This window comes from Venturia canescens, chromosome 11, assembly GCF_019457755.1.
Source record: "Venturia canescens isolate UGA chromosome 11, ASM1945775v1, whole genome shotgun sequence".
Taxonomy (NCBI): domain Eukaryota; kingdom Metazoa; phylum Arthropoda; class Insecta; order Hymenoptera; family Ichneumonidae; genus Venturia; species Venturia canescens.
This window is the reverse complement of record NC_057431.1, coordinates 7124174-7136585: the sequence shown is the minus strand read 5'-3', so window position 1 is coordinate 7136585 and position 12412 is coordinate 7124174. Positions and strand designations below refer to the sequence as shown.

Below are 12412 nucleotides of genomic sequence, written 5' to 3'. Positions count from 1 at the left end.
CCTGCGCAAATTAATAAATCCGTTAAACGAGCCTTCTCTCCAGGGTGTTTCTCATCGAGTCTCCAAAGCACGTAGTTTCGTCGAGTACTTTAAAGAGACTCGGATCAATTGCGCTACTGTGCGCCTCCGTACGTTCAACTATTAAAACAAGAATACAGAAAATGCCACGCTCGCGACTCGGACGACGACAGCGGAGGATCGAAAACTGTTCGTAATCCATTTTAGCCCCGGGGTGGTGCGGTTACGGGTGCGGAGAATTTATTCAGGAAATACCGGGGCAAAAGGGGCCGGTGAGCGCGCCGGCGAGTACGACTCGCCCATTGCATCAGCGAATGTAATCCTGAAACAACTTTTTACGCCTGTTAAGGGAATCCGGCGTTTATTCGAGTGCGTTTCATATCGCAATCGGCCGAACCGATTCAACGAGAGACCAACTCAATCCTCGACGTCTCTTTCCATCCTCGCATCCCGCGCGCTCTTAAGGGGGGAAAAAAGTTTATAAAACCACACGATTCGCACGGTACGCGCCTAGTTTCGTACCGCTCACCTTCGCATTTACTTTTTCCAAGAATATCAACGACACCGAAGCATCGCCGATCGGCAGGGGCTCGAAGACATGGTCGGACGACTGGTAAGCGAGACTAATCGACCGCTTTTCTCATCGCATTATCTCCTTCTGATGTTTCATTCGAAATTGTGACGCGCGCCTCAGCCACCTTTAGGAGCCCCCAAAAACATTGATTTTTCACTTAAAAACAAGCAAACTTCTCGACTCGTTGTTCGAGGCTCAAAATTGTGGAAAAATAACCAGAAAATTTCGAATCTCCTCGAGCGAGAACGCCTCGAGCAACTTTTTTTACAATTGAAAACATGAAAAAATTTTAATTAGCGTCGAGCACAATGAAATTTGGAAAAATCGCAATTTCAAAAACATGCTAAATTCGAGTTCAGCTTGATTGACTCCAAGTCGGTTCTTACTGGCGATCCACTGTTTCAAAACTGCCCTGACTACTTTTGTAATAATTATAACCAGTCACTTCGCTATTCATGTATCAAGAAATTTCTTCCAAAATAATAAAGAATCTCAAGCTTGGAGGATGTAGAGAGGAGGAGAAAGAAAAATTAGTTTGGCAGCTGAGCCGCTGGTTTGGGTGCAAGCCCTGGGGCTCTGCGCGAGCCTCAAAGCTTAAGCAGAACTCCCCCGAGAGAGCACTTCCGCTCAATTTCCATGAGAACTCAAAAGAAAACATAAAAACAAACAAATTTGAGAAATTCATTCCGTTACAAAGCATAGAGAGCAAGAAATTAAAAAAATTCAATTTCGAAACTTCAAAATAATGAATTTCAAAAGTTTTCAAAAAATTGAAAAAAAAAACTGATTTAAAAAATCAACCGAAACGAATGAATGTGAAAGAATGATTCGTGGAGCACAAAAATTGAAAATTAATTAAAACTAATATGAAATGAATCATCGAAAATTGAATGAGCAGAAAAAATAGAAGCAATCGTAACTCGATTAATTAAAAACCTTGGCAGATAGTGGGCCTGATATGGCTCACGTTCGTGCGCTCGGATCCGATGGAAAGTGTCGCAATGGGCGAGGGAGCGGAGGAAATGTCGACGGGGCTGTCGGACGTGGAAGCGAAAGCATTGCCAGAAATGTTGGGGATTAAATCGAAGAGATATTTGTCGCATCAGCATGGTTCGCCATGTCCCCCTTTTTACCCACATTTTGGAATGCACACGAGAATGCACGACACGAGACCGTACGGGCCACCGGCGTACCCGAAGAACGAAATCCATCCAGTGATGCATCACGCCCCGAAGGAGCTTCAATACGTTCACCAACCGAGCTACACCTCATACGTGCCAAAGCAGACGATTCAATACGTCAAGCCAGAGTACAAGGCGCCAGTTTATCAAAGTCCAATTTACCATGCTCCAGTAATAGCCCCGATCGATGTTAAGCCAGCTCATCCCGTGATTAAGCAGGAGCAACCAAGTTATTATCATCATTATCAGCAGCCAATATTCCAAGCGAAAACTTACCCGAAGCCAGTCTTCTCATACGCGCCAGCTTACCACAAGCCAATGCCGATGATCTGGCCTGCGACTCCGGTGAAAAAATACGAGTACCCAGCCCCCCAGATCCCTTATCATGAGCCAAGCATTGTGTACAAACCTGAGCCACCGAAATGTGCGCCCTGCCCACCGGCTCACGTCCCCCCGCCCCAGCATCATCCGCCATCTTTGTCCTACTTGAAAGTCATTCAGCCTGCTGTCGTCCACCACGTGGAACCAGCCAAAACTTATCTGCCGGCTCCGGTTCATCCGAGCGTCGTTAAGCCCTGCGACAAGTAGCGGACTGGCATGCACTTGGAAATTTCGCTTTTTTTATCAATCTTTTGTATTTTCTCATAATCGACCATGTCAACAATAAAAAAACCTTTTTCCTCCGATCACTATGCTGTTTTTGGGAACAAACACTTTCGCTATGAATTCTCCAACGGATTGGAGACTCGTGAGACCGCGGAAACTCGTAAACCAAGTTGCAGGTCATTACTTTGTGGACGTTAGGATTTTGACGTTGCTGCTCGAACCGGTCAATATTTTTTCTTTTTTATGCTTATGAGCTCTCATAAATGAATTTTTTTCTTATTTTTTATCTTTAATTAGAGTAACATTATTATTTTAAGGTCGTACACTAGAAATTTAGGAAAATTTCTGTAGCAGGGAAAACCCAATACTTCGAATCCTTCACGAAAAAATATGATTCGCGAACACTCGAATGTGGGTGCAGAAAAAAGTTAAGGTAGTTCGACAGCCGAGTGCCGTATATATTAAAATAGGGTGCAGCCCCCTTCCTGTGTGAAGATTATTCGTTTTGTGAAATGTGTTCCAAAAATCATTCAAATTATCGTTAATGATCAGTAAAAAAATATGCGCTCACGATATTTTACTAAAGTTTCATAATTTCTCGTGATTTTCAAACGCGTTAATCGTAGGATTTTTATTACAATAATTTTTTTCTCAAAAACTAGACGGTAGATCATGTTTTTTTTTAATTTTTTAATTTTTTTTTTTAAATTTTTTCTTCAAAAGATACTGTGACAGTATGTTTTTTAAAATCAAAATCGTAAGAACCGTTCTCGAGTTATTTCGATACACATTTTTTTGTTTGACGATTACCACGTGTCGGAATGATGAAACCGTAGAACTGTAACTTGCAATATCTGAAAAACTATACGCTAGAATTACTTTTTTTTTAATCGATTCGTTTTTTCTGCGCGACATATATTTTTTTCAAAATTTCTGTAAGTCATTTCCGTAATCGCTTGTCGCAAACAGCTTAAGGATGTATGTAAAAAATATCGACGTGTCAAATTTTTCATGAATTTGATATATTTAATAGAGTTGATCACGCTGCATCGATTGAAAAAAAAAGAAAGAGGTACTTAGCCGATGGTTAAAAAGAAATATTTAAGAATTAAAGCCGCATTTAAATCCGTGTCATTTGTACCGGAAGCTGACAAAATCGAACTAAAATGATAAAAAAGTGTATGAATCGTTGTCAACGCACGGCCAAAAAAAATGTTTAGAAACTCAAAGTTTTGTCGATTTTTTCACGCAAAAAAAAACCCACTGTTTCCGATGTCGTTGTGGAGATATTTGGGAATAACTTTTGACGTTTCAGAGGCGTTCTGTAGTTAGTACGTCCGCCATATTGAACATGTAATTTGATTGGCTCGCTTGTGCTTGACCACAGTTATCAAATTGGATATTAATTTTATTAAAAATCGTAAATTATGACTCAAAATGACATAGGTTTTTTTATTAAAAATTATAAAATGCAAACAGAAATGATTCCCCATTGACATATTAACATAAGACATAACCTTAAAAAATAAATAGATGTACCGCGGAATTGATCTTACATACACCCTTAATACACGCTGTAAAAGTTATTTTACTTACCCATCTGAGCCCCTTTTTCGGGTTTTCGGGGGAGAGATGAATTCTGTACTTGCTATTAGTTTCGCAGTCGACTAGAAAGAGTTCTTCCTCGGGAGGAGCCGCCATCTTGCGCCACAGCGCCGTAAGCAGTTATGCTGTGTGCAAAACGCGCGGGAGCGTAGTTCTTAAATTTCACAGCTCGCGGTAGGTACGACAGGAATCCCCGAATTCTAAAGCTTCCGAGAATTACCGACGCGCGCCTTCGACGGCTGAAGAGCAACGCAATAAAATGGGTCGAGATGAAGATAAAATAAAGTGACGAAAAAAGGTTCGTTTTTATGTCACTCTGTGACCAGTTGCGATGCTGCTACAGTTTTTTCTGGTTTTTTACCGCGGTCGGTACGAAAGGCAGCGAACTCATCGACTTCGGCATCTTTTGAATTCCCCTGCAACTTGCCACTGTGAAAAATGATGAGAACAAATAAGAAACTAAAATTACTGGCGTCTTTGTGTCAATAAAACTTTTACATTTTTGCTTTCATTCAGTAAAAAGTCGATAAAAAGTCGTTTTTCCTTTCAAATCCGTGGGATGGCGCCACCGAGAAATTCTGGCACAGAACTTTTGTATTTTACCGGCAAATTATCACAGATGGCGCGATCAAGCTCGCGGAAGTGGCCTCAAAATCGCTGCGCTTTTGTTCCAAAATATTTTCCTGCCTTCGCGGCGCTCTTTACAAATGAACGAGCAGGACGAAATGTGTCATGAAGTTTGATCGTTGTGGATCTTTTTTCCGAGGTCGATGTAGTCATGGTGAGAAAGCGGAGAGCTCGTAGGAGAAAAAAACCATATCGATGGCCGAACTTGAATCAGCGGGCGACACAGTACGTGACTGTGACATCGACTTCCAAGGATCCGAATAAATCGCTGGAAAATCCAACCAACAGGTTACAAATAGATGCCTCAATTAATTAAGTTTTCGAATAATTTCGTGGTGTGATTAGATTCGAAAAAATTCATTTATAAATCGATAAATCGTTGAGAAAATTAAGAAATTCCGAATTTTCGTATGTCACTGTCGAAATGTCGATTATTTTTAACCCCCCCTCCCCCAACAACAATTGATCGTAAAAAGTAAAAGATTTTACGAGCATCCCTACGAGACGAGGTCGAAAACTCTGCGGGCTGCTCAATCGCTGATGAACGTCGACGAGGACGATTTTTCGAGCTTGAAGCGCCGTCAGTCCGACAGCAGCATCATATTTTTGGGCAAGTATCGAAAAATACCGGAACTCGTTGTGATCGACGAGATCGAGGGCCGATACACGGAATTCGTCGAAGTACCGAAAAATCTCGTTTGTCTTAAAGAGGAGAGGGTAAGAAAGAGAGAGAAATCGTCGTTTTATCCTCGATTATTTTTAAATATTTTTTTCCAATTTTTATTTTTCGGAAATTTTGGAAGAATTCCATTTTCCAATATTTTCTCGAAATACATGGAAAATCTTTCTAGAAAATTGCGAACTGTCCAGTCGTTCGGCTACCGTTATTTATTATGAGCAAAAACTCGATGTTTGATTTTATAAAAATACTTTTTTTACAAAAAACGCTTTAAACCCATGATTATTTTTAAAAAATGTCAATTTCAGAGTAATTGTTGCTACTTGAACTAAAGATGTCACGATTGGAAGAGAAAAAAAGTCGAGAAAAAAAAATCGTATTTAAAGGCACTACTCCAGGTACAATTCTCTATGAATTTTGTTTCGTATATAAAAAGAAATGAGTTCATGATCTTTGGCGGCTTCGAGTATCGCCTCGATTCCGGCTTTTCCGTGCTTCAATATCATTAGCTCTTTGTAAACTTTTTTGTCGATGTAAGGCCGCTTTTTGATTTCGATCAGCTTTTTTAACTCAATTGCAGTGAGGGACTTTTTTTCTAAATTGTAAAGTTGCAAGTCCGACGGAAGGAGGCCCAGCCAACGGGCCGATCGACACGGAAAATTTCCCTGTCCGTAAGAATGCTTTATGGATCCGTACCTGGAATTGATAGAAATAATAGCTGTAAAAAAACAAAAATGAAAAATTGCAATAAATTTTATCGAAGTATTTGAACTTCTTTTCCATTACCATTTTTTCGATTTCTATGCCTTTGTTACTGCTTGCAAAACGATTCATGCGTTATCATGGATTCGGTAAATAAAAAATTTGTCTATTTTATACTTGGCGTCGAGACGCTGCTTTTTCAACCTTTAAAAATCCCTTTCATAAAATTCCTATGGAATTTGGTGCCTTCGAATCTGTGATTTTACTAGGACGTGAAGGTGGTTTTGAATCGATAGAAAAGAACCAAAAGTTCACAACGAACAGGTGAATAAATTGATGAAATAAAAAACGACGACTTGAAGTCTTTCAGGAGGGTGTGTCACGAAATCAAAATAATGAGAATTTTATAAAATTTGGTGATAACATTCTTTGGCATCGAGTATGGAAATACAATTTTTTTCAAATTTTTTTACCACATGGTTATCGCACAATTGAGCCTTAAATCGAACACTTCTTATGCACGAGATGTATAACTCTATATATGTAAACTCTATGCTTATACACGTGAACTTTAGTGTTCAATTACTCGAGAGCTATGTGATAGAAAAATATAAAAAAATGTACATTGTTTTATATATTTAAAAAAAATACATTTACCAAATTTTATGAAATTCTTATCATTTTGAAATTCTTCATATTTTTATCATGGTTTAGCATGGCAACATTGCATCGTCGAAATAAAATTTTCGAAATCTCACTTGTAGATCAAGAATATTTCGATCCCGTAAGGATCAGCGTCGACTAGAATAAAAACTGCGAGTTTGCAGTGTTCGGACAACATGGTCACAAACATCCTCGTCGCCATGTCGGGGTATCCCTTGCCGGTGACGAGAACGCATTCCAACCTTTGCGGACAATTTTCTTGCAGCAGCTGGTGAAAAACGGTATCTTTTTCGACGACCAGCACGAATTTGGCACTCGTCGTTACGGAAATGACAGTTGAAAATTTGTGACAAATCGGAACACCAGCGCCGCCTGCTCCTCCGCAGTCGATGATTTCTTCATTTCTCAAAATCATTTTTAAATCTCCCGTGCATAAACCTTTCGCTGATGGAATCAATGCTGTGAACGACAAAATATTTATTCATGGAAAATTTCACGCCGAATTGGCCCGACGCGCTTCGACTTCGTTAAATTTTTTCTTCTATCTTCACATTATGTGAAAAACTTTATCAAAATTTTTCAATTTTTATTGCCCGTCCATTTTCGCCTAATGCGATGTTATTTTTTTTATTTTTTTAATTTTTCGTTTTTCAATGCACTTTTGACAAAAACACAACAAGCACGAGAACGATCGTCTTGAATGTTTTTTTTTTTTTTTTTTCAATTGAGAACAAAAAATGTGTTTTCAAGCTGATTACTTATTTTAACTTTTTTCAAAAAATGTTCTCCAAAATTTTGATTAATTTAAGAACCTTTGCCGCCGGTCCCATCGTGGCGAAATGTTTCGTATTATATTTTTTGGAATTTTGAATTTTGTTTGTTAAATTTTTACTTCAAAACGTTTTCCACTATTCAATTTCATGATTATTCAAACTTCCCAGTTCCTTTATTCGTAATTTATTCACTTATTCTTCACCAGGTGTTATTAATAAACGATTAATTCCATAAAGTTTTTTAATTCTAAGCTTTGCCGCGTTTTCGATACTTGTCTCAACCTGCCCTCTGGTGATTTCATTATGACATAAATTTTTTTATCGCACACAAGATCATTTCTTTGGATCTCTCAGTGAGATCGTAGCATTTCTTCAATGTTCCCTCTAATTTTCAGATAGTTGAAAGTCTGCTCTTGAAAAATCTATTCTGCTTGAAAATAGAAGAAAAAATGTCATGAAATCGAAGGGGTCGGGTCAAAAAGTGGCCGACTTGGCACTCCTTTTATAGATCTGATAATTGTTCACGGAGAGACTTTTATACGAATAAAAAATGTGCTATGTTTTGTAGCAGCGCTGCTCTATATCGCCATTCTATTACATTTCGCCAAAGTGCATTGTAATTTTGATGCCGAAAGCAGTTCTCTCTAATTTTACTATGTACGGCAGGCAAAATTTGGGTCTGTGAGAATCTTGCATCGAACGATCTATCGATATCCGAATGTCACTCGTGTCTTTGGTGAAACGTTAAAAATTGGTCAATTCGACTGGACAAATTGGTGAAATGTCGAAAATGTTTGTATCGTTGAGTCGCACCTTCCGAAAAGAAGTAAATTTTCTTTTCGACAAAGATTTACTTGACAAAGTCCGCTTGTGAACGAAGCGATTGCTTGAAATTTTACTATGTGTCACTGGTTAATTTTCATGTTTATACTCGCAACGCCTCTATAATTGTTGGGCGCATGAATTTTTCTATGTTATCGAGCTAAATTCAGTCCGGTAAAAAGGAAAATACGAAACTATGCAATTTTTTGTACAGCACAAAGAAACGACTGCTATGTTACCTCCTAAATTTTCATCAAATCATTTCATTATTAACTATGTTTTTTATCAAAATTCGCTCGGTGTTTATTTTTGATATAACACAGCGCGTTATTTACTATGATCTGTGGTAACGGTTCCCCAAACTTTTGCAGCATTTGACACACCCTTCAGCGATTATTATTATAATATCGATATGGTCCGACGTTGCTATAAAAACATAGTAATTTTTGCTGTAAAAGTCTCTCCGTGTTTATCCAACTTTTATGACCGTGGATTTCGAAATGTTGAAAATTCGGATGTAAAAATTCATCAGCATTTGAATGAATCGATGAAGGAACACGGAAAGGATTTCACGAATGCACAAATGGATGATTGAACGAATGATTGCACGAATTTGAATGAATTATGGAGCGAATCTATGATGCAGTCAATAAATAAATGAGTGATCGAGTGAATGAATGATTTATAAAAAAAAAAAAAAAAAAAAAAAAAAAAAAAAATGAATAACTCGATGAACGATGAATAAACAGAGACGTACGTATGGCCCATGCCGGGCAATGGAGTTTATTGGCTATCAAATTTATAACGTCGTCGAGTTCTTTTTGCTTCGTGAACCAACCAGCAGTTCTCGGGTTGGCTTTGAGTTCATAGAACAATGCGCGTCTCAGTTTCGTTTGCTTTTTAATCAGCAATTCACGAAATCTTTGCATCGTTTCTATGATGAGTATAAATTTCTTTTTGCTCGTCGATCTTTTAAAATCGATAGTTCCTTTTGACGCTGATTTTCCCGTTGATTCCGTTTCTTCGTGCCACCAGTTTCCCGAGACACTGTTTTCTCCGTTTTCCCTGATATCGTTCTCCCTCGATTCGCATGCTGGTCTTGTGGACTCTGCGTTTCGGATCATTCGGAATTCGAACGTTTCCAGTTGGTTGACTAAACTCTCAACGTCCGTTTTATCATAAACCAGCCTAGGCTTTTTATCCAAGCGAAATTGACGTAGCGTTGTTTTTACTACAGCGTCTATCCGATCGACCAAAATTTCTCTACAAATCGATTGATTACCAATTAATTTGCGATTGCTTCATAGCTTTTTTCGATTTCGTATTCGCATCACTGATTGATCACTGACAAAAGACATCGAAAATGTTGACTTTTCCAAACGGTTTACATTTGGAAAATAAAAATATTTAAAATTTCAACGAACCGCATCCCATCATGGTCCATTGTCGGTATTGGCACAGTTTTTATACAGATTCGTGACGATTCCTGAGCTTCAAAAAAATAAAATAAAAAATTTACGAAATTTTATTCCAAGAACGAATGATACAGAAAAAGTGCAAAATCCGTTGAACCATCAAATTTTTTTCGTCACAAAAACAACCCCACAAATTCATCGTGTAAAAACGAAGTGCAAAATTCACCCGAAATCCCTCGATTTATATTTCGAGCTACAAAATACTTCGAGGCACATTCTCACAGCAATAAACATATTAAATTTCCACTTGGGACGAAAGGTATATTGGCATTGGTAGGTCGATATCGACGTGAGAGTACAAGAGACATTATTATTACGATCGTCGCCCCCCCCCCTCCCTCCCTCTTCCCCCCTCTTAGTGACACTCGTATCGAGCACTCGATCTCGAGAGCGAGCCCTGGAAGAGAGAAAGAAACAAGGAGGGAGGGGGAAGTTGAGAAAGCGAGAGAGAGAGGAAAGAAAAAAGGTTCAGGGGCCCTCCCGCTGTGCATTTGTGAGTTATCCCATTGAGCTAAGGCTACTGTTACCCAAAGACACTTCAGGCCCAGTTTTCGAGGGCTCGAGGGATCAAAGTTTTTTTCTCTTTTTTTGTTATTTATTCATATTAACCAAAACGACGATCAAACGAGCAAATTGACGTTCATCATTTCGTGCTGAATCTCACAGAATTTGTTATTTAAAAAATTCAGGAACTCGACCAGGGAGTTTATAAATAATTTGGTATTTTTTCATTCAATTACTTTTGTTGTCATTTGGCTTTTTTTATTTGTTTTTAATGTTATTATTTATTTAATTCTTTTGAGTTTTATCGAATTCTTTGGGATTCTGTTTTGTTGATTCGACTGAAATGGAATGTTTTTTTTCGGTCTGATTAAAAATTGGCCTTTTTGATAGTTTTTAATGGACTTGAATAAATGAATTTTGGGGCTGAAATTTTTCGGGTGGAAAAAATGATGAGTTCGATTTTATATTTCATTTGAAACAAAATCGCTCGAGCTCATTGAAAAATACGTTTCTTTCGAGAAGAAAAGACTTTTGAATGTCCAAAATTGACAACTGTTAAAACGGCTTTTGTACAGAGGCGAATAAAAAAATTGATAAAATGAGAAAATATTTGCACGTTCGTCCTGAGAATCGCTAGCGAATTTGTACTTTGTAATTCTTAATTGGCCAATCGGTGAGAAAAATCTTCGCTCGAAATGCTATAAAAAGACGGTAAATTGATGGAGTTTTTAAACGTCCTAATTGAGTCGGGTGTCACGAGCTGATAACGATGAATGAACCGGCTGCTGATTCGCACGTTAGACTGGAACGAATGCTCGAGAAAAAAATCAGGATCGAAATAAAAATGCTGATCGCGAGTGGTCTTCGGTGAAAGTATTGGGCTTGCATCTGCAAGTTGTAAATTTGTGGATGGCCGAGGTCAGCGACAGGAGTCAGGGACGTTTCCACATAACATATAAATACGTGCGGAGAGATAAATGTGCGAACAATCGAACGCTAACGAGACCGAGGAATGGAAAAATGGATTTTTCCCTTTGGCGCGTGCCAAAATATGTTTTCCCCCAGCATCGGCGACGAGGCCTTCGTATATATCGCTTCAATGGAAATTCGAGGGTCGGACTTCTTGCTTCGGCACAATTTTACTGACCATTAACGTGATATTTATAATACCCGTTGTGAATGCATATTTAATGACTATTTATGCACTTTTGTCAGCGTAAATCTACTGCTTTGATTACAAAGATTATTTACGAGGCAATTAAAATCACGTCGAATTGTTTTTTTCTCGATTTTCAGATGCAAATATATTTTCTGACCTTTTCGCGACCTTCGGACTCTAAAACGAACTTTTCAAAATTATTTTTCGTAGAGATTTCAAGCTCGGAACGAGTTTCACCAATTTTCTCACAATCACATTTCTTTGGAAGAGTTTTTTCATTCGCTGCTTCTTTATAAGCTTCGATTTTGTCAGTCGAAATTTTATTTCTGTCAAATCAGTCTCAATAATGCAGAGGAATGAAAATTTTCAAGTCGTTCTATTTTATGTACTTAACCTTTGATGGATTTTTTTCGATTTATTTGTTTCTGATCGTGAAATATTTGACAATCACTTCTTACAACGAATATCGCGGTGTTCCTGACCCAGCGCGACCGAGCACAGCGATTCGACGCGATGTTTTTCCCGACCGCGTACAAAGACCGACTGACCGCTTCGCTGGTCACTGTTGACAGGCAACGGCCATACTGGCGAGCGATACAAAGACCCGAAACGAAACAAGCCTCGGAGCGCAGCACCGCTAACCGTCAACAAGCCAAATGAAAACATCGAAACGTTACTCTTTTTGTTTTGTTTATTTAAAATCGTCGCGATATCTGTTATTGTTGTAATTAGGCATAAAAGTCGTAATAAATTCTTCGTAAAGTAAAAAATCGTAAAAATTCTTAAAGTTTCGATTTTTATGTAAAATAAATTAAGCTAACTACTGCACCGCATGCTAGTCAAACGAGTGCTGCATTTTCAAAACACTTTTAGACCAAGTTTAACGTACCGAATAAATGTATTAGTGGATTTGTATTACAGCATATCTTATTAAGATGTAAAAATATTAAAAACACTAGTTTTGCAAAAGCATCAACTGATAAATGCAAATTTCCACGCTGACACATTTTCACTGGCGTTTTTC

The 12412-nt window shown here is 38.3% G+C and overlaps 2 protein-coding genes across 2 annotated transcripts; one reads left to right on the top strand and one right to left on the bottom strand.

Annotated features, from left to right (window-relative positions):
* The first annotated feature begins 1593 nt into the window (after window positions 1-1593).
* On the top strand, window positions 1594-2361 carry LOC122418407 (proline-rich extensin-like protein EPR1). Its single transcript, XM_043432580.1, has one exon. The coding sequence runs from the start codon at window positions 1594-1596 to the stop codon at window positions 2359-2361; it is 768 nt and encodes a 255-aa protein (XP_043288515.1).
* Window positions 2362-5374: 3013 nt separating this feature from the next.
* LOC122417799 (meiotic recombination protein W68) lies at window positions 5375-11950 on the bottom strand. Its single transcript, XM_043431599.1, has 5 exons — window positions 11847-11950; window positions 9675-9741; window positions 9008-9513; window positions 6751-7114; window positions 5375-5986 (listed from the first exon to the last, which is right to left on the bottom strand). Exons 2-5 carry the CDS (start codon window positions 9692-9694, stop codon window positions 5680-5682), a joined length of 1197 nt encoding a protein of 398 aa, XP_043287534.1. The 5' UTR covers window positions 9695-9741; window positions 11847-11950; the 3' UTR covers window positions 5375-5679.
* Between the last annotated feature and the right edge of the window lie 462 nt (window positions 11951-12412).

Coding starts and splice junctions, on each gene's coding strand:
- LOC122417799 (XM_043431599.1), bottom strand. CDS start 9,694: ATGGACCATGATGGGATGCG. Junction 9,514..9,674: donor ATGGACCATGATGGGATGCG/GTTCGTTGAAAT, acceptor ATCGATTTGTAG/AGAAATTTTGGTCGATCGGA. Junction 5,987..6,750: donor GAAATATTCTTGATCTACAA/GTGAGATTTCGA, acceptor TATCAATTCCAG/GTACGGATCCATAAAGCATT.
- LOC122418407 (XM_043432580.1), top strand. CDS start 1,594: ATGGGCGAGGGAGCGGAGGAAATGTCGACGGGGCTGTCGGACGTGGAA.